Here is a 27030-nt window from a genome sequence, read left to right as displayed (position 1 = left end):
TCTGAATCATGAATTAAACATCATGATTACGGTCTCAATTAGTAAAGGCACATTTTGGGAGAGTGATTTTAAAATTAAATTAACATTTATTTTGAAAACAAATAGTGCAGAATCAGGAAAACCATTTCTTTATACTTAAAATAAATATTGCAGAGCTTATCTTGAGAAGTTCAACTGTGGTGCAAATTAAACATGATTTTGATTAATATTGACATTGCACTTGCACTAAACATTAATGTTCCGCAGTTGCAACCGCATGATATCATGGTTCCTTATATAACCAGTAACAATATACACAGAACAGCTCAGAGAAATATGGTTTGCATAATAGTTTTAGAAATCAGTACAAAATACAAAAAATTAACATAGACGTTAAAATGTAATGTTTATAGTTCTTTAAAAGTAAAAAATAATTAATTAAATTAATATGTAGGGACAAATAAGGTTGATTTCACTAAACACTTTGGCACTATCAAAACACCAACCATCCCAACATGGCAACATTGGCTCAACCAATGGCATGATTTTGGGGCAGGACCAGGGTCTGATTTGGGGATGGGGGATTCTCTGTCAATACGTGTCTCTGCTTTCTAAAAGCATATAAACATTCACTTATGGGCTGTGTTTCAAAACTTAGTACATTTTTTATTTGCTACTTACTGACTGGAACAGCGAGCAAATGTAAAAATGTGCCCATGTTAAATATTCTAAATGGGTGCATAGCAAACTAGGGTTTGCAACAGAGCATTATTGTGGAATTATGGGCGACTTTAGCCATCATCTTTTAACACAGCCTGAGCCAAGTTTAATTTTAAATAACCTAGGAAAGCCTAACACAAGATGTACTGAGAGCCACTAAGAGAGCTGCTGTCACTTTTGAAACAATGCAGGAACAGTAAATAGACCAGTTGTCAAGAGTAACAGCATGTCAGTTGTTTAACACGTCGGGATTTGGTTTAAGTCTGGAATGCTTCTTTAATTTCCATTCAACTGAGTTGAATTAAATCTGCTGGTAGTTAAGCTGTTTACAGAGCTAAGCTAGTCGTGCCACAGCTGAGAAACAGAAATGAACATATCATAAAGACATTTTCATAAACATAGAACGAGGTTGATAAAGACCACTGCAACAAACACGATAAACGTACTGTCATGAATTGCCCCTCGGCACTAAATATAATCACTAACAAGAGCTGAATGTCAAACAGTGGTTATTAGGATTTGAATGATGGTTAGAAGAAAGGCAGGGATAATGTCATTTGTCAATAGATTTTATTTTCTCTAGAAAAAGAGTCAAGGTAGCGTCTCACTTTCACCTTGAGTGGAGAATATGAATGAAGTGAATTAAAACTGATGATCCATTAAAGTGAAAATTGGTGTTGTTTTCCAATATGGTCAATAGAAATACATGCATTGTACAGTAATTTAAAGGAACATAACACTTAATATAAGTAGAAGCACAATAAGAATTGCTCAGAGGATGGGTGAGCACAGGTAAAGCAATAAATACAAAGAAATTAACCCTATCCCTCTACTTGAGAACATTGGAGAAATGGAGCCTAACTGTAGTAGTTTAGCAAGAAAAAATGCTTCATGTGTTCCAAATATGATGGTCCACAAAAGAGTAGTCAAGAGTTTCCCATTGTGGATTTAAATCCACACGGATGTCTTACCATTTTTTGCTATTGTCCCAACCCTTTCAGTGCTGGCTTTAGGCCGTGCCCCTTGTTTCTCTTGGGCTGTATTGACCCGGTTCTGCTCTGTCATTGTGCCACCCGACACAGGGCTGCTGGTTCTGGAAGTATGAGCATATTTTGTGTTGTATGTCTGAAAAGCCATGTCTAGTTGTTCCTGGGCTACTCGTAAATGGTGATGTAAGCTAGCCAGGTCAGACGGAATATTCTCATCAGGGCTTGTGCAATGTTGCTCTGGAAGCACACTGTTCTGGTCGTGTGCAATGATGCTGTTGGGAATCCGACCTGGCTTGTCAGATTTGATTACTAGGTTGTAACCTGGCGGAGATGCAGGAATGTTTCTGGAGTATGAGAAGCCGTAGGAAGTTCGTCGGCCCTGGTTTCGACGCTTACGGAGTGTATCACGGAAGGCACCGATCCCCAAATGGAACATCTCACAGACATTGAGCAGGAGACAAAGACAGCTCACGACGTACATGATAAGCAAAAAGATGGTCTTCTCTGTGGGTCGTGAGACGAAGCAGTCTACCCGATGTGGACACGGGATCTTGTCGCAGACGTACGAGGGGTTCACGCGGAAGCCATAGAGGAGATACTGACCTGTGAGGAATCCCACCTCAAAGATGGCACGGGATAAAAGCTGAAGCACGTACATCCTCATCAGGCCTTCCTGCATGATCCGGCGACGACCATCGTGCTTCACAGGGTCTTGACTTTTGGTTTTATCCATCTCCGGTTTGACCTCTTGTGCATCCAAATTGTCTTCTTCATAAATCATCGGCTCTGCGTCATCATCCTCCTCTTCTAAAACCTCCTCAAGGGGCTGTCCGTCTCTCCACCGGCTGTCGCGGCTCCTCCTCTGGTGTCTCTGATGTTTGCGTCGCTCCTCCTCTGTGGTACGGGCGATCTTATGAATGGCGTAACCCAGGTACATGACAGAGGGGGTGGATATCATGATGATCTGAAAAACCCAGAACCGTACGTGCGAGAGCGGGGCGAAGGAATCGTAGCATACGTTGTCGCAGCCGGGCTGTTTAGTATTGCAGGTGAACTTTGTCTGTTCGTCTGAGTAGATCGACTCACCGCCAACGGCCGTCAGAACGATGCGGAAAATAATTAGCACGGTCAGCCACACTTTCCCCACAAACGTGGAGTGGTTGTGGATTTCCTCCAGAAGTCGAGTGAGAAAGCTCCAGCTCATGTTGGTGATATAAACTTTTCACCTATGATCTGTAAGCAGAAGAAAAGAGGAAAGGTTAGCAGTGCACACAGACACATTAACAGTTGACATATCGCAGGTTTCCCTCTGAAACCTTGTATCTCCACATTTCGTGATTTTAAATTTAGCCATAAATCATTATTATTAGTCATCATTTATGTTTGTCTCTGAATGAGAAAATATCTAACCAATAAAAAGTATTATAAAATGCTTGTCAACTTTCAAAACACAGTATTTAATCATTTTTTAAGTACAATGTTTTTCCATTTCCTGAAAAACTTTGGACATCCGAGGTTTTGGAAAGGCTAGTGACGATACCTTTTAGTGTAGAGTGTTCAAATAGCCACATTATGTCCACTTTTTTAAATATTAAAACGTGCCAATTCATACATTTTTCATAATCAAAGACTTTTGTTGACCTCTTGATAAGGATAAAAGGTCTTTGCACAAGCACGACAGGATAACGGGATGTGCAGTTCTTTTTCCTCTCAGGCAAGGAAGCAGCATACACACCTGAGTGTACCTCTCCCTCACACACATTGCCCACATTTCATGTCATTCCTGAATTGAGGTTTATTTCAGGTCGCAGTTGAATTTGTGCTTCCAAACATGACCCTGAGGACAGAACGAGGCCACAAAGTCACTCAACCTTCAAAGCTTGAGTTTGATGTAACATTCATATCTGGAAATTGTAACTGTACATCTTCAACTGAAAGCCAATGAAAAAGTGATGTGACAGTTAACATATCATACATTTACAAATACAAATATAAATTATATAGGCCTATAGTTCATTTTTAATGCACATTTTTGACATGAAATAACAATTGTTCTTTCTGTTTCACCTAAACCCAAATCCTGCTCTTATGTCGGACATTATATCAGATAACTCTTTTCATGTGAAAATATTTAAAGGTACAGTTCACCCAAAAATAGAAATTCTGTCATCATTTACTCACCTTCGAGTTGTTCTAAATCTGAATCAATTTCTTTGTTTTGATTAACACAGAGAAAGATATTTGGAAGAATGCTTGTAACCAAACAGTTCTTGGCCGCACCATTGACTACCATAGCAGGAAAAATGACAATGGTATAGTCAAAAGTGCCCCAGAATTGTTTGCTTTCCAACATTCTTCAAAATATATTTTGTGTTCAACAGAACAAATACATTTATAAAGCCATTCTTCCAATTGTGGCTAGACAGAATTTCCATTTTTGGGTGGACTGTTTCCTTTAAGTCTTGCTTATTTGAATAGTTTTAAATCAAATTTATTGCTGTTTTTAAATCAAATTTATTGTGGTTACTGTGACACTTATAATAGTGTCATAGGTCCCGAAGAGGATACATGCAGTATTTCTACTTTTTCCAAATATTTACATGAAAAGTTGAGAAGTGCATGCAGTGTCATTTTTCATTCCACAATGAATATGAGTAACATTATTTGATAAAAAAAGGTTAAAACACTCAAAAAAATGTCTCTTTGGTTGAACATGATTCAATCATGGACAGTGGTTCCACATGTTTGAGTCATGTTTTCTCAACATGAAATTAACATGTAGCAACAACATAAATAAATCAAGTACCTCAACATGAAATTAACATGTAGAAGAACAAATCACCATTATTGTGATCAGTGTTTGCTTTAGTTGGGCTCTTGATTTGTCTTTTATTGTTAGATTTTCTTTGCCTATTAAAATAGTTTTGTTATACATTTGTTGCGGCAAAGAAAACGAGGGTCCAGCATGACCAGTGTAGTCATTGTGAAGATACTGATATGTTGTTCATGAGATTGTTGTGTTATTGTTAACAATATGTGATAATATAGAGGAAATTATATTGTTGAATCAATTAGACATCAAGAATAAGTGTATGAAACTCAACAATGGTGACAATCAGCAAAAGAATGCTTAATGCTGCAATGCATGCTGGGTAACATCATAGTACAAAACTCATTCCTGACTCCCAGCATGCATTGCAGTTGATCTGTTTATCTGAATTAGTTTGATGATTGTCACCGTTGTTGAGGTTTGTATGATGACTGTTGATGTTTAAACGTGTCAAAAAAACTTTGCCTATTTTGCATTTGTGACCAGAACACATCAGTCAATCTTACTATAAATTTAAAGCAGCTTCTTCATTTTATAACACACCATAAAAGCAAATAACTATAACTGTCCTCTTGTGACACATCACTTTTTAATGCTTTACATGTGCGTTCATTAAACACACTCACAAGCATTGAAAGAGAACAGAAGAAAGGAGGAACTGACTTAACAATGTCAAGAATCAAGCTCCCAACTAAAGCAAACACTGATCACAATAATGGTTTGAGGAAATTTCATTTTTTCAACATGAATTGTGGGTGCAAAAGTTATTATGATTCAATGCCATTAACAATGACAAATCAATAATTTTTAATATTGATTTAATGGTTGCTTACTATTAGAGTGTAGTATTCTGTTGTGTTGGCATTTTAAAGAGCTTTTGTGACGTCTGTTTTAAGAGTTGTGCAGAAGAGTATCTTGGTGGGTTTACTTGATTCAGTCATGTTCTCTCTACATGTTAATTTCATGTTAAGAAAACATGACTCAAACATGTGGAACCACTGTCCATGATTGAATTATGTTCAACCAAAAAGCTTCTTTTTTTAGTGCAAGTTTGAGCTAGAAACCTATACAATTGTGTTAAATGAAAGTGATTTGTTCAAGTTAAGTGAACAGCATCAAAAAACATTTTTTTGAGTGACATACAAAGAAATAAAATAAAAATGTACTGTCTTCTATATGTTAAGCAGACCATGGGGTCAACTCAAGCACAGTTTTATGTTTTCAATAACCTGGAAAGGTTTGCAAAACAACTGCTCTTCTCTGGAGTATACGAATTGGCTCTTGTTCACGTTTCCAGCATGGCATGTCCTGATGTGGGACGAGCCATCTCTCGTGCCATCTTAACAGACAAGAGCCACAGGCTCACTGTGTGTATCACGGAGGAAAGCAAAGGTAACTAGAAACAGATGGCACTCACTATTCGAGGAACCTCGTAGCCTTAGACACCTCAGGGACAATAGATGTTTGCCTGAGTGGATCCTTTTCAAGGAAAGTCTAAAAAAGTGTGTAACCTTTTAATAAATATATAGCTAAAATAAAGAGTTCATGATGGAGTAGTCTGAAATGAAGAATTAAGCCACAGGATTTTGTTTAAAGAATTAATTAATCTTAAACCAGGGTGAAATGTTTTATCGGGTTAGCCAGTTCGCTTTATCCAGTTCACTGAATGTAATGAAGGTGTTGCCAGATTTTTTTACTTGTTTAAAAGACTGTGCTGTGGATTTCTCCACAATATTGAACATTGCTCAGTGTGTTGTTCAATTTTATTTGAGCAATCAATGATTGATAATGAATAAACTACACCTAAATGATGCACAGCACTTTAAAATGTAGATATTAACACAAGCAATGTGTATTGCGTTCCAAGAAATTAATCTCACATATGGGATGTGGAAAATTTGGTTTGGTGATTTTATTGTAAATATTTATTTCTTTGCTGATAAATTTCTCAGGCAGCTACATTTCTTTATATGCATTTGTTTGTATGTTATCTGTTCTAGAAATAAAACTGCTAAATAAATTAAAAGACTAAAAAACCTTATTAGACATATAGATAGGAAAAATTCAGCTAGGTGTAACAACATGCACTTGCTTTTGACCAACTCAAAAGGAAAGCCATGGCATGCATACATGCATATTGCCATTTTTTTGTGATTTATTGTTTTATACTATAATATAAAAATGTTATAAATATAACCTTAATATCTTTAATACTGACTGAGTAAGGCCATGTGAAAGAATCATAGTTAATTCAACTTTGATTCTCCTTATCTCATCATTAAATGATCAGACTTTAGCCTTGTGGAACAGTTAATTCTGCTTAATTACACTTTACACTTGCTATATTTATCAAACCCTTAAAAATGTAGCTACTACAATAATTTTAATTAATATGAATTAACAAGTAAGCATTCATTTTAAGAATATATACGTGAATAAATTTAAAATAACTTAAAAAATTGCGATTGCATTTACAGAGATTTAAAATTTATCAAAAAGTAAAAAAAAGACAAAACATACATACAACAATAATAGAAGTAAAATATTTATATTGAGAAGAACCTGTCCAGACCCCTCACTAACATTCGTTCGTCATGACAGTTATGAGATCGCAAACTGCGAGGTAAGCGCGCACACAGACCTTAAGAAGTTGCAGCAGGGAAACTCCTCCAAAAGACGCGCGCTCCATCCGGCCATAAGTTCCCGCGAAACTGCGGCGGCCTCTCCACAGTCAAATGAAGTGATGAGGCATGATCATCTAAGAGCTGTAACAGCGGCAGACTGAGCTGCACACAAAGAGCATCACATCCCACATTCTCCACAGCGCAAGAGCGGGCGTCTGTCTCACGCATTGAGTCTGGACTGTTTTACACCTCCCAAGAGCCAGCAGAGGAAATAAAAAGAGAAAAAAATGCGGGAGAAAAAGTTCCTCGGGCGAATGACCCCATGACAAGGGTTCAAACTGGGAGATTGACCGCTGCTGTGCGCCAGCACTCAAATGGTTATTGAAGCATCTGTAGAACATTGCAAGGTCACTATTACATACAGTGCTCAATACTGGACATGTGTCAATAATATTATACATATATAGCAGGACAAAATCTGTACAGATGAAAATCATTCTAGTTTACTTCATAATTAATGGAATTCAGTATTGGATTCCTTTTTAAATTCACTATTAAACAGTGCAAGTTTTGCTATGTCAGGACATTTAGAAATATTTTAATATTCCACTTTTTCATCGGCTAATTGTTTCCTTATATATTGTAGTTATTATTTTAAGTTATTCATTGAAAATATGATCTGTCTGCTGTTGTTCTTGTTTTCTTTTCTTTACAGAAGTTGCTATGAAGCCATCCAAGAAAGATGCGGCACAATACAGAAATAGAGCGCATTGCCACAGTGTAGAATGTCTCCGCCAGGTATGCTCTGTCATTTCTTGTGTCATAATATTTAGATGTTCTGCCCAGGCAAGGAGCCAGAGATGGGACGGAGACACAGGACAAGCGTAGCACTGCGGCGTGTCTTTTCCAACATACTCGGACGTTTACACTGGGGATTCTCTCTCCAGGGATTCTGTAGAGTGCAGGCCCAGGTTCTCACACTGCCTTTGGTTGGTGCTAAATTGGGCTTGTTTGTGGATTATATAATTTTCTGTTTATATAATTTTTTATAGGTTTAAAACAGATCTTACATTTTTCCACAAGTAATTACCATAAAACTGGGCTTAGTTCTGTGTCATGATGAGGTTTATGTATAGTCATCTTCATTTGCTGTATGTTGAGATATGGCAGATACACTTAACAGCAGTAGACGGCATGTTTAGGTCATATTAGGGGACGCCAGTCTTATGGCTAGGCTAATTTAATATGACAGCAACAGAATATATTAACAGATTAAGTGGCTTGTATCGTTTGGTTTTTCTATTTTTATGTTAACGTTTTTCTTTTTGGGACTATTCTTTTAAGAAAGACAAAATATAATTAAACTAAGACAGAAACGATTTTAAATGGAGGAGCCACATTTAAAGCTGTCTTAAAAAAGAAATAAGTAAAGGTAACCTCAGAGCATGCTGTTGTCAGTGCCACCAAGCCTGAGGTAGGGTGTTTTTAGGTCAACCTAGTCGGGCTACTATGCTTTCTTCCCGAAAAGTTTTAGGATGTGTCACGTGGGTCCTAGTAAACTCAAGGCGTGACCTAACCTTTCTCAAAAGTTACATCCTTCCAGCCACTTTCCCAAAGACACTGAGTGCTGAGAAAGTTGTTGATGTCTGGACAGTTTCTTCCATTTAAGCTGAAGCTCTGCAGCTCTGTCAGTGATCTGGTTTTGTGGTCTCTTTAACAACTGCCCTTCTTGGTGGGTAGGAAGGCCTGATTATTTCTTTAATAGTGATTACATTTTCTTTCTACCCTCTAGAGAGATCCTGACAAATGTTTTTATGTTTTGGTGTTATTTTAAAACGCAATGTCTTATGTAATTTGTTCCTCTCTACACTGATCTGCAGAAAATAGGCAGTTGTCTAGAGGGATTGCCATAAGAGGGCATTGTATGTTCACTGGGCAGAAAACTAGAAGTGGACTTCTGCAGATGTGCGTGTTCTTTTCCTGCTGTCCACCCACACAGCTGGGCTGCTGGTGTCCATCCTCCAGAGGCCATGTCAGTGTGGCCACTTACATGACAGACGCTGTTTGGGGATTCTCGCAATGATCCTCTCTGCTAGACTTTCATTTGGGATCCAGCTACCCTTCCAAGTGTCCTCTTTCAGGGATGCAGCATGAATCATGCGCACGTGCCATTTCTGCAAAGTTTTAACGTGAGATTAACTTCTATGCAGAGTCACAATGATGCAATACTAGGAAGATGAGAGTGTTTGGTATCTGCATGATAATGATCCCGTTATAAACCCTGGTGCAGTGAGCATTTTTCTCTCCTTCTAATGTTAACTCTCAAGTTTCTCCCAAAATCTTAAATTAATGGAATTGGTCTGTGGTCACAGATGTCCGAGTTTATGTAATAGATCAAAACCAGCCATGTGACTGAGCAGTGCCCGCAGAGAAGCAGAGACTGCACCAATCTAAACAACACATAAAGAACTCCAAAGACATTCTGAAGAATCACTTCTATACTGTCTCTCTTTCAGTCATAGACAAATACACATACACACATACTCAGACACTTGGGCTCGACCCGTCAGCTAGCGCGGCGGCCAACCTATAGGCGATTTTGTATAGCGTCAGTCTCATTTGTTTACATCTTCTCTTTGAGCCGGGCTCAGCCTGCCTTTGGGTCAATGCCCCTTGCACGGAGTTTGATGAAAATACGAGTCTACGGAGGTGACTTAGAACAAGTGCCCAGAGGTTCATGCCAACATTACCAGAGAAACTTTGACCAAAAGTCCCTTGTTCGGCTAGCGCTTTAATCAAGAACAGAAGGACATCACTGGACCATCATAAACTCTCAGCTATACACATCAAGCGCTAAAGCATCATGCTAGTAAGTGACTGTGAAGTGTTGCCTGGTCACTGACCAGGCACTAAATGCATCTAATGTTTGAACTACTGTATTTAACCTGTATTGCATTCTAACACAAGAGCTGTAAAATGTACTGTACTTACATACTGTTATGTATTTCAGAGTAAATATTTAATGAGGGCAGATTTTCCCCATGTGGAATTGACTGGATCATGTGCGCGTTCCCTTCTGCAATGTCTGTTTGAGAGGATGAGCTGAGGATGAAAGCCATTTTAGTCACAGAGCAATGTTTGATTACAGAGGCCATTTTTATTAAGAATAATATGCAGTGCTTGAAAGATTTATTAGACCACCTGTCATAATAAAGAGAAAAAACAATTTGTCAAAAACTTGTCATGTATTAGTAGGCTTTTTATGCAGTATAACCAAATTTGTGCCGGCACATTTAACTTCTATCAGAACTCAGAAATTGCACGAATTGCAACCAACCGCTCACTCCACCCCTCCCTTTCGAAGCACTACAGAGGCTGAGAGAGGATTAAGATGTCATCACGTTTTCTATTTTTTTCCGAATGAGATAAAGTATTTACGAAATGCGTTCTGTAGAGCAGATTTACAGTTTAGGGATAGTATAGAAACAACATGGCAACAACATTCCATGCAAGGGGACCCGAGTGTATACCTCATTATAAGGTAAGAAAAACATAACGCTTCATTATGTAAGGTCTTTATACAACTCTAAACACATAGTCATGTATATTATATTGCATTTCTGTCAATAGATCCTCCAAAAAATGACACACTGGTCCTTTAAAGATCACACTGGTCCTAATCCACAAAATGCACGTTTAAATGTTATTTTAATATATCTGTGTGTCAGGAGTGTGTGTACAGAACCACCCTAGAATGATAAAAATCCACCCATTCATTTTTTTTTTAAATCCCCGATAAACCTCAACTGTCCTCTTGAATGAGTTGTTGGCATTCTCTCAGTTATCTGACGTCACATTGATTGAGCCATGCCCATGACTGCTGATGGACTGCTGTCTCCACCCTCATCGAGTTGTACATAGTGGTGGGCGATACTGTAAAATTTGGTATCGATCCGATACCAAGTAAATGAGGGCCAGTATTGCCGATATCTTTTACTTTTAAAAAGCATTCACTTGAACTTACATTTACTTTCCTGTAGGTGAAATGTCATGATTTATAAGATGAATGCATCATTAATATGCTAAATCTGAATACATTTTCATGTGCCTGTAGGCTAAATTAATCATGTAGATGTTAAAACACGGGACATAATTTAAACCAAATAAATATATTTATTTAGTTATTTATTCCTGTAATCGAATTTGCAAACATGAACTTTGCACCAAATTATTACTGGAAAATAGTAACAATAACAGATTAACAGAACAGAAAAACGATATATAACAAAACAATTTCTCGTTATCCCAGTAGCCTACTACTTCTCTAGCTTTAAAAAAAACCAAAGTGGACAAAATTATTACTCAAGAACAAAGATTTTAAAACTGCTTTTCCGTTTTTGTTCAGTGTAATGTTTAGATAAAATAACAGAACAAATTAACATGTTTCCCTTTCATTACACTTTTCAAGTGAATTTATAAACGAAGTGCACACAATTGTTTGAGAAGCAAAGTAAATAAAGTGCTTAAACAATAAAGTACTTTCAATCTTTGACTTTTTACCCGCAAAAGCCCACTGCCATACATCGCAGTTCGCAGTGTTTTTATTCACCGAGGTGAAAAACTCCACGCGTGCTTGCGCTTGGCGCTGTCACGTGAAAGCGGACTACAAAACACAGCAGGGCAGGGAGGAGCAACGTGTACAAAACTAGGTGTATGGGAAATAGTTTTTCTTCATTACACAATTATTAGCTACATCAGTAGTAAAAACTAAAAACACATTAGTATCGATATTTTAATGTTAGGATTGATCGGAAGTATCGATACTTCAGGATCGATCCGCCCACCCCAACTTGTACACTGTCCGCCATTGTTTTCACGCTGGACTACTTTCAGTGAGCTACAAGAATGTTTAGTAAACAAACAAGGTCTTTTGTTGTTGGATTCAAGACTGAACATAAGTCTTCATTTACTCGCGACATATGAGCCTCTGAAGACGCTGTGGGTTCGTTTTTTTTCTCAACGGAATGTGCAGAAGACATCAGGTGAAGTCACTTTACACTGGGATGCTTCACAAACGAATGTTAGTAAAATGCTGGATTCATAATGGGTCATGTTTTCGGTTTTTATAGATATGATGCGTTTGTCCTGTGTATTTTCACTTATAAAAACAATGTGCACAGTGTAAAGACATAATGCGTTTGTGCATTCACTCATAGAGAGCATGTTTTCAGTTTTTATAGATATGATGCGTTTATGTTAACTTTCACTTATAAGAGCAATGCGCCGGTGTTCTGCCGAATTTGGACTCCCCGCCAGATTACGACTCTACCCCCCCCCCAATCCTAAATTCCCAAATGTAGTAAAAAAATAAAGCAATAAGGAGAGGTTATGTTATAATGTGAATGTAGTCACACTTGAGGAGCGTGCGTTGCACAATGCAAATGCAAAGCTTCTAAAATTCATGATGCTCAGGTAAAAATGATAAAGGTATGCCACTATGCCCCATAAAGGCATGTTACGTGGGCATCTCGCATCAAAGGACAAGGCACAATGTTCCCAGTTGTTCCAGTAAGTTTAAGTAAATTCCCCATTCAAAACAAAATAGCTAAAGTCCTCAAAAAGCTATCCTTACAAAGATATGATTTGCTAGGGAAAATAATTTTCACAGTGTTTCATGATTTATAAATGTGATGAAATTGTGTTCATTGAAAAAAGCAAAATGTTATTTTGGCTCCAGTTTAATGATACGATAGATTTGTTACTGTTTTATAGTCGTATTTCAGACATGAACTTTTTAAAAACCGTAAGCTATAAAATACATTTACAATAGATACTGTTATATCTCTCTAAATATTCTAGTAATTGGGAACATTTTGTCGTAACTCAACATGCATACGTCAGTTGAGAGAGAAAAAAATACAAGAGAGGTTTTCCAGATAAGAGTCTATTTTCCATTTCCTTTGGCGCAGTTCAAGTAAGAACACTATTTTATAAACAGAAGTTTAACAGACACAGACTGTCTCATTCACTCTAGCTGGATTTAATAATCACAGGAATGTGTCACGTGTGGCATTTATAGAGACGACAGTAAATAACAGCATTAAAAGACAACATTTTTACTTTTTCTTAAGAATACTGGAGTGGTGCTTTAGCACATGTAGCACATCCTATTAAGCACACAGTTTGCCTTTAAAATAACTATGTTTTTAAAATATATCCCCATAATGCCTTTTCATGCAAAATGTTTTCCACCAAATCAGTCCTTCATTAATACCCTTATAATTTACAAAACAGCGAAAGAGCATCCAACCGTCCAAATTTGCTCATGCCGCGTTCAGCTGCAGTACGCACACAGATACACAAGTTCAGACACACACACTCATCAAGTTGTTTAACACTCAACTTTAGGATGCCTGAGGCTCTTAATCTTTCACATGATCTTGTCAAAACTGGCCATGTCATGTGGGGGTCAAAGCAAGCCTCAAAGAGTCTCAGCGCTCTCGGGGTAATCAGGGTTGCCATAGCAACATAGGACCACATCTCCAACTCAAAGCCCCCAGTCTACACCAGCAGAGCCGCAGTGTCCTCATGCCCTGGGTCTCCCCACTTTAGCTCTGACAGTAATAATTGTCATCATTAACCATCATTATGCACAGGCGATCATATATGTAGATGAGGTCATAGTCTCAGAATGAGGGTTTACTAAAATGCTGATGTTGTGATGCTTAAGTTCATTATTTTAGTTTGTGGTAGAATTAAGTGTAGCAGAGTAATGTAATTATGCAGTGATGTATTTCATGTACTTTTTTTACTTTATATCTCCACTTGACCCTTCAGTATTATATTACAGTGATGGACACGTGTAATTATAAGTACAGTAAATTTATTCATTTGGCAGATGCATTTATCTAAAGTAACAGGGGCGCAAAAATGGGGTATGCAGTATATGCGGTGCATAGGGGCGCCGCACAAGTGGGGGCGCCATTGTGCCAAAATATTATGTAACATTTTTTGAAATAAAACGTTATAAAAATATAACGAAAAAGTCATTATCTAAAACGTTTTAGTTTCACTTTTGTCTAGCATTTTAAACGAGTTCAATAAATATATAATTCATTTAATCAAGTTATTATGTCAACCAATCACTCTTTGACAGTCAAATGACCAAATGGATCGAGCAAAGAAAATTCCCAAAGCGCAGAACAGAACATGAAAATGAAAAGTAAATTGACAAGTAAAAAAAAGTTATTTAACGTTGCCTGAGAGGTAGTTCATATTATAATACAATATCAGGTCACATCTAGGCCTACATCTTTGGCGCTTATAAAATAAATCTATGATGAAGGAGCTTTATAATTACATTCGGGAGAGTCTGAGACGGTTGTTAAAGCTGTTAAGTCTCCCACTATCACGCATTATCGGGTTCTTCCTTAATCGTCGGACGCGTTTTCCCCCATTTGACAACGCGAGCTGTGAAGTTTGAACATCCGGTCCGTGTCCTTCACATAACGCGAGCAGTTGCATCTTCTGCAAACAGCGCACAGCACAGAGCACCGGAGATATTACGAGTGGACACTGAAACAGCGCAATGATTGACAGGATGACAGAGACAAGAGCGCAAAAAAGAACGTTTGTTAATAAAAAATAATTTGAGCGTTCAATGTAAGTGAGTTTGTCTTTGTTTTACTTTAATGATGTTTTCATAAAATGTGAACCACTAACTAAAAATGCTTAAAGCAAGGGGAAAATCCAAAGATTTTTTATTTATTTGCCTTATAATATCTGTTATCCATCTTATGTCGTTTTTTCAATAACATTTTAATTATAAATGCACAGTAAAGGTATGTTTAACATAGGCTATTTTATTGTTGTGTTTTTATTAAATATTAATGAACCACAAACTAAGCATTCGTTTTAAAGTAGGCCTAAGTTTAAAAACAAAGACCGTTTGAATATTTGCGTTATACAACGCGAGTATATCATGTGATACGTCTTATTCGTTTTATTCTGATAATAATAAATAATGTTAATACAGTAATACTTTTTGTTGAAGGAAAGGGAATAATCTAAATGTATAACTTTAAAGATCAAAATAAGTTTATTTCCTCACAGCACATCTCTAATGGGCTACAACTCGATTGTTACTTATATTTGGGATATTTAAAGAAGTTTTATTGTTTAAAACGACAAGCTTTTTTGTTAAAGGTTTTAAATGTCAAAATTCTAGACATAAGTGAAACTCACTTTTCAAAGAATACAATAAATAGCCTTATTAGGGGCTTTATTTAGTTATTATGCAAAAGATCTGAATTGTTTCCTTTATCCGATTTAAAAAAAACAATCTTTTCAACAGTGGTGTAAAGTATTGGAGTAAATGTAATTAGTTACTGTACTTAAGTATCTTTTTGGCTACTTTGTAGTTGTACTGAGTATTAAAGATATTAGCAACTTTTACTCTCTACTTGACTACATTTTTGAACAAGTATATGTACTCTTTACTCCACTACATTTGTAATGACTAATGCAATTACACATTACATTTTGCATGGCACCTATCTTTTTTTTGCAGCAGTTTATTTTTGCTACAGAAGAATTAATATTGTCATTTAAGGGCATTGAAGGTACTTCTTGTGAATTTTGCCCTTACTTCTTTATGTGAATACGAGTGCATTATCAGGTAGTTGACAATCGCTGGCTTTGACTTTTTAATTTTACCTAACATTATTTTATTTATCCGTTATATTGAAGAGACCTTTTTGAAGAATGTTGGCTTACTTATGAGCACTTGAGCTTAAATGAGACTTGGGTGTTTGTAATAGATGTAGGTTATGGTGTCGACCATGATTTGTTGCAATTTTGAGGTGTTCAGTCTTATATGATTTAAGAAAATAAATGCGATTGCTCTCCTCACGAATCGACTGTTTCTTGTTTTTCACTGACTGTCTCTTAAGTGTTGAGGACTAGTGCTGCTTTGAGCCTACATTCAGTATGAGTAAAATACTCAAGTACTGTTAAAATCAGATACTCGAAGACTTTTACTGAAGTCGTTTTGGAATTGGTGACTTGTAACTTGTAATGGAGTAATTTTCACTGCAAGGTATCTGTACTTTTACTTAAGTATGGTTTTCAGGTACTCTTTACCCTCTTGTCCAATTATACGGTTATTAAAATAATCGTTAGTTTCTGCCCTAATTTATTGTGTATGTCTGAACATAAACTTTATGTACTTTTACTACTTTTTGCTCCTTTGTTTCATTATTTTTCAGATTGTTATTTATCTTTTCAGAATTGTGTATCTGTTACACTGTGAAGAGTTGGAAAAGTGTTTCTGTAAAAGGAAACCTTTATGCTTCTGTTATAGATGCAAATCTGATTGTCACCTTCACATGATGTAAAATAGAATGACTCCAAAGGTAATATACAACTTGTCTGCGGATTTTTTTTTGTTGTGTGTTTTCTATATTGGGGTGGCCGATGGGGGGGGGGGGCGCCAATACTGATCTCGCATACCCCTCAGAAAATGTGCAGTTGCGCCCCTGTAAAGTAACAGTGTGTTCCGGCAGGTTTTTTTTGCAGTATTTCTTTCCTGAAAAATAATCGTGACCTTTGAGCTGTGTGCTGTAATGCAATGCTCTACCAGTTAAATTACAGTAGTACACGTGACACACGAGACAACCATGATGTAATAGGTCTGATTTAATTGTATTATTCATTTATTTATTGCACAAATAAAGCAAAACGTGCTATGCATGGCACATTGTTTTAGTAGTACAACGATTTAACAAAACTCCACCCAACAGAACAGGGACTAAAAAACTGACAACCACTAGATGGCAGGCTTGTATAACTTACATTAGAAGGGATCCATATGTGAGACTTTCCTACACTGACCGTTTTTGGCTAAATTTTCTGTTCTTCCATGTGAATCAGGTTAATAAATTTAGCATTAAATATAAAACCTAATTATTTACCATTAATAGCTAAGATTGCTTTTTATGCACAATAAATGACTACAGCATTAATTTATTAAGCCAATATATATTTACTACATTTACATACATCCACTCTTGAATTCACAGTCTTTTAGTTGAATTATTTGTAATTTGACATGGTATGGTTCAAAGGTTAACGTCTGCAAAAAACCTCGACAGCACACGTTGGATAAACATTAGCTTTTTGGGGGTCAGTAGTAAGCTATTTATCCTTATTTAACATATTAGCTTGGTTTTGTGTATACAAGATTTTAGGTAGGGTTACATAAAAGTTATATTTAAAAGTTATATAAAGTTAAGGTTATAAGGTTACAAGTCAATAAGTAGCATAATAAAAAAACACTATGCAAACCAAGCATGATAGAAGTAACTTCAAGAAGTAGCTTCAGACGAAAGCATCTAAAACAACTACAGATAAAATTTTAGCAACTATCTTGATGCTGTTTTTTACTTTGCTTACATGATATTCAGTAGGCTATAATGCTTTTAAATTTAAGTATTAAATACTCAGGAGCAAAAAGATGGGAAAAGAACAGTGCACGGGTGAAAAAATGTCATTAATTTATAAACAAAATGATTCTTTTAGTTCATTTAGTATAGTTTTTGGCAAAGGATGAAACATCACATAGTGGACCTCAGGGAACATAATAAAATAACAAAACGTTTGGAGATAACATCATGAGACAATTTAAATAGCATCTAACTTTTGATTTTTTTAACTAAAATCCTGATCTTAGGACAGGATTTGAATCTCTTTTTGTTGTACTGTTTTGTTGTACATGTTTTTTCTTGCGCTGTTGAAGTTGGCATCTTGTTAGACAATTTAAAGCCTGTAACCAGTAGGTCAAACGGTTAAGGCAGGTTCAACTTTTCAGTCTTGTTAAAGTTTCAGTCTTGTATGAGTACTCGGTTATCTCACCTAAAGAACAGAGGGTCATAAGAATGAACTAAAAAACGTCAGGGGAATAGATCACTAAATAGATTTGCTCTTGAAAATTAACATGACATGGCACATTTTTCAGTGTATGTTTACTGGCATTCAAATCCATGACATGCAATGCATAACTAATTTTGGAACTATAAATACTGTATGTTTGTATGCAAAATGTTGTCATTTTTGCATTTCTGTCAGGACCACTGTCATCAAATATTTAAACAATAGCAATATTTAAAATTGGCAGAATGAAACTGTTCTGGGAAAACTCTGCCCCTGTCCATGCAGCCTTGGAGTTACATGAGCAAGTTGATATGAGCCGAATGGGTTAAACGAGTAGTAAAGCTGGCAGGGGAAGCATACACCCTGCAACAAATAGCACCGGAGTTGAATGAGCAAGTTGTTAACAAGCAGAATAAACTAGTAGCAAAGTCCGTTTAGGAAAGTCCTGCCACTCGGTGGCCATCTTTGCAACGCACCTCCGGTCAGTAAAAACAGTTGTAATTCAAATGAGAGTGAATGGGGAATACTGATATTTCTTATATTATATTTAGTGCTGTCAATCGATTAAAAAAATGTATCGGATTAATCACACATTTTCTGTGATTAATCACGGTTAATCACACATAATAATAATATTTTAAAATATACTTTTACATTTTAATAATTTCACATTTAATCTTCAAATTGATGTAGAAACAGCATATTTCTTTAACAGCGTCATTTTATGAATGAAAGAAAACATTTTGATATTAGTACTGTAACTGATGTCTCTATTAACTTGAATGGCTGTAATTAATGTTAAAATAATCAACAATATCATTGAGAGCTATCAAGAAATATACAGAAATTGAAGGAAGTTCTCAAACACTTTACAGTCTTTAATGCTAAATTATAAATTAAATGCAGAAGAATTCTCATTAAAGCTACAAAATCACATTGATTTCTTCTTTTATTTTGTTCTTTGATTAACATTAGTGACAGGAGTCACAGAAGCACGTTTAAGAACGTGGCCCCTTTAAGAGCTGTCTCAGTACGCAGATCTGACCGTCACCGCACTCCCATTTTCACAACTCTTTGCATTCATTTAAGATTTTATTTGACACTTTGAAGTCTGTGCTTAAGAAAATGCTAGACAAAACGGGCTTTCTGACATAATCTTGTGTGGTTTTATCCATTCAAGCACGAAAGAGAACTTAACACGGATGCGCTGACAGAGATTCACCGACGCAGCCTTCAGCCCGTGACTGTTTACACCAGACTGGACCTCGCGTTGCGTTTTGCCGCCTCCCACAGTTTAGAAGCGGTCTATCTTCATTGAACGCGTCAAAGCAACTGTTTAAAATCGCGCTTAAGTGGTTTAAAAGCCTGTACACCAGGGGTCTTCAACTACTTTTCTTTGAGGGCCAGACTCCAAAAGTATAAATAGGATGCGGGCCAGTTTTTTTACCATATCCTCATTTCTTCTGTTATTTTGTATTTCTGTTATTTATTTCGTTTTGTTCCTTTTATACTGTTTTTGTTGCTGTTACTTATAGGCCATATATTAAAACATGCACACAAATATTGCATCCAGGCTATTTGTGCCTTTTCATGATGTTAAATTAAAAAGGATATTGTCTTTTTAATTGTATTTTATATTCCTTAATGCATTACTTTACCCAAAAATTGCAACTAATTTACTCACCCACAGTTCTACAGTACATCCAAGATGTGGGTGGCATTGTTTTTTCAAGAAGATATTTGGTTGAATTAATTAAAGTTAAATCAATAAAAGTAAAAAACGCAAATACATTCAACACAAAAGTAATCCCTGTCCCTTGTGATGATAAATTCGCGTCTTATAAAGCGAGTCAATTGATCTGTGCAAGAAACTGAACGCTATCATCACATCTTCGGGTGAAATCCAATCGCATTCATGTGCCCCACGCACTTATAGGGCAGAGCCTTTGTATAGTGTGAGTTCTGGGGGAGATGAACAGCTGTTTTTTGTAAATATAGCCGTTATACATAATGAATGCAGTAATAAAAACAACACCGTTTTCCCCTTATCTGAGACAACCGTTCACGTGGTGTACCCTTCCTACAGTTAGCCTACTTTCAAGGGCACAAAACGCGTTTTATAACACGACCTATCGCGTGCGCAAACCGATTGCCTGTGGCTGTGCAATGCATTGCTGATTATAACCTTGTAAATAACATTAAGTTTCTTGGACTGACCGATCAAATCGCTTTATAAGACGTAAATCATTATGAGCCGCGGGAATTATGTAGCAGCGTTTTGGGCTTTTAAAGATGTTTCGTCTCAGGAGGACGTGCATTTAAAGCACACCGTTCTTAAAGTCTCTCGACTTATTTGAAATATTAAGGCAGGCCAGGTCAAGATGACTGACGGGCCGCCAGTTGACTAGTCCTGCTGTACACGAATAAGAGCGTGATTACATAATGTAACGCTAGACAAAGAATGTCAAAACAAACGGATGCTGCGTTAATTGCGTTAAATATTTTTCACGCGTTAATTTGAAAAAATTAATCGCATGCGTTAACGTTGACAGCCCTAATTATATTGTAATTAAAAATAATGTAAACTGTATCATAACGTTTGTTTCCTATGATAATATGGCGCTTAAAAACATTGTTTTTTATGTTGCTTTAGATACTACGCATGCGCACAGCTTCGCTAGGGCGGCCATATTGAGTTTTGCGTTCCTCCCCATCCATTTCAATGGCAGTGACGCATCTTGTTAAAGCGGCCCTAACACACGTGGTTCTGCCAATCTCATATTAATCTTGAGTACCTATAGAGTAGTATTGCATACTTCGTATCTTCGAAGAGTATTTAGTTTGATCACATTTATAAAAGATAGATACTGCTTTACGATTATTTCCGAAAGCATATGGCGCGTGCGGGGGGAGGGGTAGGCTGAACTAAAGCACGTGCACTCCTATTGCCAAAAAAACACAGACACCAGTTTCACTCACCGCATGCGGTTCATGCCCGGCATCTTTTAGCGCTAGGACAGCTCCATATATCAGTTTCAAACGATCTGCAAATCCAGCGTTATATCCACCGTTTATATAACTTTCATCACCCAAATGCAGTGAACAAACAAACACCTGAACTTCGCGAACGTATGCTCTCTCTCTCCTGCACACAAGTGAAAGTGACGTCTGCGCATGCTCCTTCTCCTGCTTTCCTTGCTGCCGTGTGGGCGTGCCGCGTGCTTTTCCGGGAGAATTGTCCAATAAGGGACTAAGAAAAATTGTTACAAAACAGTTTTATATGTTCAAAAAAAACTTTCCGAAACCTGTACGATCGCTGGGGGAGTGTATCGAGCACAGAAATACTCGTTTTTTGACAAGTTGACCATGTTAAGTATGAGAAGACAGCACGTTTAACATTGTAAAGAAGTCAGAATGCATAACACACCCTTGCAGCACCCCTTTAATATTAAATGAGTCATATGACACGGCTAAAACGAATATTATCGTTTGTTTTAGATGTAATGCAATGTGTATACACATATTTAAGGTTCATATGACCCCTTTAATATCTTAGCTAGTAGTAAGCAGGCAGGGTAAGCATACACCCTGTGTGTAAAACTTACTGAAAATATAGCCAGAGCGCTATAAGACCTTAAGATCAGTCTTAACTGAAAAGATCTTCCTTTAGTTTCAGGTAGCCTAAAGGTTCTGGTTGCAAAGCAGATAGACATTGTGACTGCATTAATAATAAGCACAAATTTGGCTATATACCCCTGCACCAGGTCTCACTATCATGATCGCATTCAATTGAAGGAGTTATCCACTATGATTGCAGAAGGATCACACGATTTACCTGGATACACACTTTTGAATCTGTATAACTCGCGACATCCATGAACTCGGCAGAGAACTTCCCTCTGTATTGCGCCTCGTATATTAAATGTATATGGCGTGGGAAATTTATCCCCTCACTTCTCCGTGTGAGAAATACAAGGTGCGCTGTATGTGAACTGCTTGAAATGACTTGCAGAAACTTGAGAGCCCCGTTGATGAGCTTAAGCAAGCAGAGCCCAAACAGCAAGCACTTGATGAGAAACACGGAGAGTGTCACCTAAATGTTCACTAGAGTTATACAGTAAAACACTGTTGTGACTTATTGCTGCAAGCATCTATTTGCCAAATACAATAACATCCAGGGTGTAATACCTTACTTCTGGCTCGCAATGTCTGAGACATGGTGTTCACGTTGTGCAAACAAGAGAAGATCTTGCACTTAAAGCACTGATCAGGTACTCTAACGCCTGCCAGTTATTTTGAGTAAGACGTAAGCGGGAACAACACGCAATGTGTAGCTAAATGCATAAAACAGACAGTCGACTCTTGGAAATGTCGTTATAATATGCATTCTCCGGTGAAGCTTAGTACGGTCAGCTCACTGTCGCTAGCTTAACGGAACAGATGCCGAGAGAAAAGCACCCATGCTGGCAAGCGAGATCAAACACTCGCGCACAGTAGCGATAGTGGAGGTAAAGCTAAAGATTATCCAACAACTGTCCATATGATTTGCAATAGCACGTTGCATATCCGAACAACTAGTGAGCGTATTGAGCGAAGTAGTTTATAAACGAGGGCTTAAAACCCATACTGCTTACAAATACACCTGGATGAGCGGCAACAGTGTGTTGCATGTATATCCATTCCAAACAACTTGCGAGCTGCACAGACTAATGATCATGGATAGCGATAACAAGTTTTAGTGCGGCACGATTAAGCAGCTGATAAGGAGCAGAGAAAGGCAGCTTAAATAGGACGCAGTCTAGAATGTGTTGTATGACTTTTGGTTAACACCCTGATAGCACACATACATCTGGCTTATGTCTATTTGACGTCTGCATTTACATCTGAAAGACATCTACAATACATTGTTTGCTCATCTGCAATACGTCTCGGTTATGTCTGCTGTCAGACATCATATAGACATCTAGAAGATGTCTGTAAGATGTTTATGATTTAGAATGGATGTAAAGCAGCTCTTTCTAAGATGTTTAGCAGATGTTTTTACGCAGCAGATCTCCAGATCTTTAGCAGACGTATTACAGACGTTCAGACGTCTCCGAGACGTATTGCAGATGAGCAAACTACGTATTGCAGATGTCTTGCAGATGTAAATTCAGACGTCAAATAGACGTAAGCCAGATGGATTGTGCTATCTGGGCATTGATTAGCTGCACCTGGCTGATGCAAGCTAGACTCACGTGACCTGCCAGAACTGACGCTTTGCTTGATTTTCATTTAGAGAATGATGTATGTGAGAAAGAGAGAGAGACATTGAGTGATAGGAAATGAATTAAACCAAACAACCATTTGTGTTGTGTGAGTCTGGGCACTGGGACAAACTTAAACTTGACTTGACTGAACTAAATTAGATCTAATTCAATTCTACTCATTGATCTATAATAGCAGACACAGTTGCATGATCCATGCCAGAACTGACTGAATGTTGTTGTTACAGAAAACCTTTGACAGCCAGTTACAATAAGAAATTAAGCCTACTTCAAGACAAAGTACATAGATTCATCTAGTTATAGTTTTGTGCATAAACAAAAGAGGCATTGCCGAGATTATTTGACACTGATTCACATACATCTTGTAAAATGTTATATATTATATAGGTTACTATTCAAAGACATGTGTGCATATACGCAGATGAAACCATTTCAACACTGACAAGCAAACTGAAAAGTGAACCTACCTGTCCATAATGAAGGCAGATCAGTATCTATACGGTATGTGTTTGTAGAAATGCCAGGGATGGATCATGAACCCGTAACCTTTGCCTTGATCACCGCAGCAAGACGAAGGGATGGACAATGGATCATTTTTCCTCAAAACCCCTCACCACCAAGTACATGCAGTGACACTCAGGAGCAATGGATGCATTGTTCTCCAGCCAGGGCGGCCACATCTCAGCATGAAGACCTATTTTTGTGTTGCTTTTATTGTGGGTTTTCCGGACAGATTTAGTCACTGCGTTACCTTCTTTGTTACATCTTGAGATATCTTGGATTGAAGGAATAAAGCAAGTCTGATGAAAGCATGATGACGTGTGTGTGATGCTTTTATTATAGTTTTCAGTCCAGATTCAGTCAGAGAAATTCTTTGTTATATTTTGCAATTTTTTTTAGCACAATTAAAAGCAAAGCGGAGAACCCCGTTTTACCCTCAGGTTGTTTAACAGAGCTGAAGAAAAAGATTTTTATTTAATTGAGCAAAAATGTATAATTATAATATAGGCAGAACTATAAATTATCCTACAAAATTAACAAAATGTAAATGTTAAAAATACATTTTACATGCTTTCTATCAGCAGTGTTGGGGAAAGTTACTTTTAAAAGTAACTAGTTACAATATTGAGTTACTCTATAAAAAAGTAACTAAATACGGTACTTGGGTACTTTTTGTGGAAAGTATCTGAAAGTACTTTTGTGTTACTTTTTCTCACCTAACTGATGCTCATGCTTCTCCAGACTTTGCTGTTCTTTAGTGTTTAACACTATGCATTTAACAATCCTATATAGCCTATAACACACCTTTATTTTCTTTAACAAACGCATTTCAAATATTTCTGACCAGTAGTCCTCCACCTCATCAGAGATCTGCCTACTGTTGACACTGCTAACTTCGGTGTCACTCTCCATATTTATTGTGTTTTGACAGCGCGGCTAGTTGCATAAGATGGCGCCGGTGAGCTTTTGGGACGGAGTCGTGTCCAGTCGTATAACACTGTGTGGGAAAGGCACTCACTAAATCCTTGGTGTTTCGAGTCAGACGTGATCACCCAAACGTGTTTTTTCGTCAATTTTAACAATCATAGGTAGTTTAGATGGTTAGAGTAAGGTTAGGGTTAGGGTGTGGGTTAGGGTAAAGGTTTCGAGACCATTAATTGCTGTTGCGTGCCATGACTTGCGCTAATTTCGCCATCTGAAAGTTATCTTCCAAACATGATCGGCATTTGCAGGACAATTGATTGCTGTTGCGACTCGTGACTCGCGCTAATTTCACGATCTGAATGTTATCTATTGAGCATGACCGGCATTTGCAGGCATTTTGTCCATGGTGGCGACTGGCGAGTGCGGCCACACTATAGCTCCGCATCTGAGCTCTGGCCTCCCATCGCTGTGTCAAGGGTTGCCAGATTTGCTTAACAAAAACGAAGCCGGAACACAGCGGACCTGCAGACATGGCAACACTGCTTGTGTCTGACGACTGTTTCTGCGCAAGCATAAGCGATCATGTCTACACTACTTTTAATTCAGAATTTCACTTGTTTAATTTTCACTTAAACATTTTTTGCGGTTTAAAAAATGTTAATATAAATCAATGATTAGACTGAAAAGTAACTCGAGTTACTTGAAAAACAAAGTAACTCGAGTATTGATAAGTCAATTCATAAAGTAACTGACGTTACATTACTCGTTACTAAAAAAAACACCTGATTACGTAATGCACGTTACTTGTAACGCGTTACCCCCAACACTGCCTATCAGTCTGTAATTTCAGAATCAGAAAGTGGATCAGCGCTACCGTCTTTTCATCCTGCTCTTGTTGAGTTCACTCACTGAGCATGCGCAGTAAACTGCGTGTAGGGCTGCCCCCGACTAAAGATTTTCTTAGTCGACTAGTAGTCCTTCATTTAAGCAATTAGTCGAATAATCGCACATTTATGATATTAACATAATTACTTGCATATATATACAAAGAAAAGAATAGTCTAAGTTTAAGCCATGGTATAAGCCATCTTTGAGCTGTTTGTGTTTAGACTTCCGGTGAGCCACTATAGCTAATGGCAGTCGTATTGCGAGGGAGACAAATGTGCTGTTTTGACTGGCAAGTTAATATTTATTATGGAACCCAAAGGTACAAGCGTAATGTGTGCAGTTAGAGGTTGCCACAATAGCCGGTACAAACGCAAAAAATGTCTACAAAACATTTGTTTTTACCTTAATCCACGCACCAGAGCTGAATCTGGATGTCGCGCACCCTATGATCTGCATCCATTATTTATTATTTTAGCCTACTGGGTGTCCTTTCTCCTGGACGATTCACCTTCTTGACTAACTACTAAACATTGTTCAAAGGCAGGCATTTATGGTGAGAGTGACACTAAGTGTAGAAAAATATCATTATATATCATAGATTATATATAAACAAAACGTATTTAGCACAACTAAATAAACAGTATGCAAATAGTGGTATAATAATATTAGCAGCAGTTAAAATGTAGCTGTTAGCATTTTTATATGTGTTTAGCAGTTTAAAACTTAACAGGCTAAAGCAAACCTTCCTGCCAGCGGATATTACATTTTCATTCATTTGGCAGACGATTTTATCCAAATACATTTAACATTTTGTCAACATGCTAAACAGTACTGATAGCATAGTTTACCAGGCCATGTTACTATGAGGATTAAAGCAAGGGAAACAAGGGAGAGAATGAACAACATGAAATCATTTTTAATTAATAGACATAAAAACAGACAGTTATTGGTTAGTATGTTTTGAGTTGTTTTTAGAAAGTTGTGATGGATGCATGCTGCCATGCCGTCTCCATTCTTCCGTTATTAGTTGTAAGGATCCAGGAATGTTTGCACCACGTTGACTGGGGTTTAAACATCTGCTTTTAAAAACACGAATTCGTGGTCTATATCATGTAAACATTGCGACCAACTTTCCCACTGTGCATGTAAGTTTAGTTTCTGGTAACTTAAAGACAAAAAACATTGTTTACTTCCGCATTCAAAAATAATGTGGATACAGAGGTATTCTCTGACTGCATACACATGTTTTGTGTTACTTTGTAAATATGCAGCCTGTGAGATAAATAATAGCTGTTTTACAAACAAGGTTCCCTCTGTCAGGGTATCTTCAGTGCCTTTTCACAATGTTAAACTAGTGCCCATATGTAACTGCTTGCGTT

The 27030-nt window shown here is 37.3% G+C and overlaps 2 protein-coding genes across 7 annotated transcripts in view; one reads left to right on the top strand and one right to left on the bottom strand.

Annotated features, from left to right (window-relative positions):
• Positions 1 to 17: 17 nt before the first annotated feature.
• Positions 18 to 24025, bottom strand: gjc2 (gap junction protein gamma 2). 5 transcript variants are annotated; one of them, XM_057334328.1, is made up of 4 exons: positions 23806 to 24025; positions 7160 to 7532; positions 3424 to 3525; positions 18 to 2921 (listed from the first exon to the last, which is right to left on the bottom strand). In XM_057334328.1, exon 4 carries the CDS (start codon positions 2890 to 2892, stop codon positions 1648 to 1650), a length of 1245 nt encoding a protein of 414 aa, XP_057190311.1. In that variant the 5' UTR covers positions 2893 to 2921; positions 3424 to 3525; positions 7160 to 7532; positions 23806 to 24025; the 3' UTR covers positions 18 to 1647. The 5 variants fall into 5 exon arrangements, with proteins under 5 accessions (XP_057190311.1, XP_057190312.1, XP_057190313.1 ...); XM_057334329.1 differs by lacking the exon at positions 23806 to 24025 and adding an exon at positions 9193 to 9293; XM_057334330.1 differs by lacking the exon at positions 7160 to 7532.
• ccdc13 (coiled-coil domain containing 13) overlaps positions 11839 to 27030 on the top strand; it is a 52213-nt gene continuing 37021 nt past the window's right edge. Inside the window, exon 1 of one of the 2 annotated variants that reach the window (XM_057334305.1) lies at positions 11839 to 12184. The gene's annotated coding sequence lies outside the window, so the exon portion shown is untranslated. The other variant, XM_057334306.1, reaches the window with a different exon arrangement.

Source organism: Triplophysa rosa, linkage group LG5 (assembly GCF_024868665.1).
Source record: "Triplophysa rosa linkage group LG5, Trosa_1v2, whole genome shotgun sequence".
Taxonomy (NCBI): Eukaryota; Metazoa; Chordata; class Actinopteri; order Cypriniformes; family Nemacheilidae; genus Triplophysa; species Triplophysa rosa.
The sequence above is the reverse complement of the archived record's forward strand: the minus strand, read 5'-3'. Positions and strand labels throughout refer to the sequence as shown.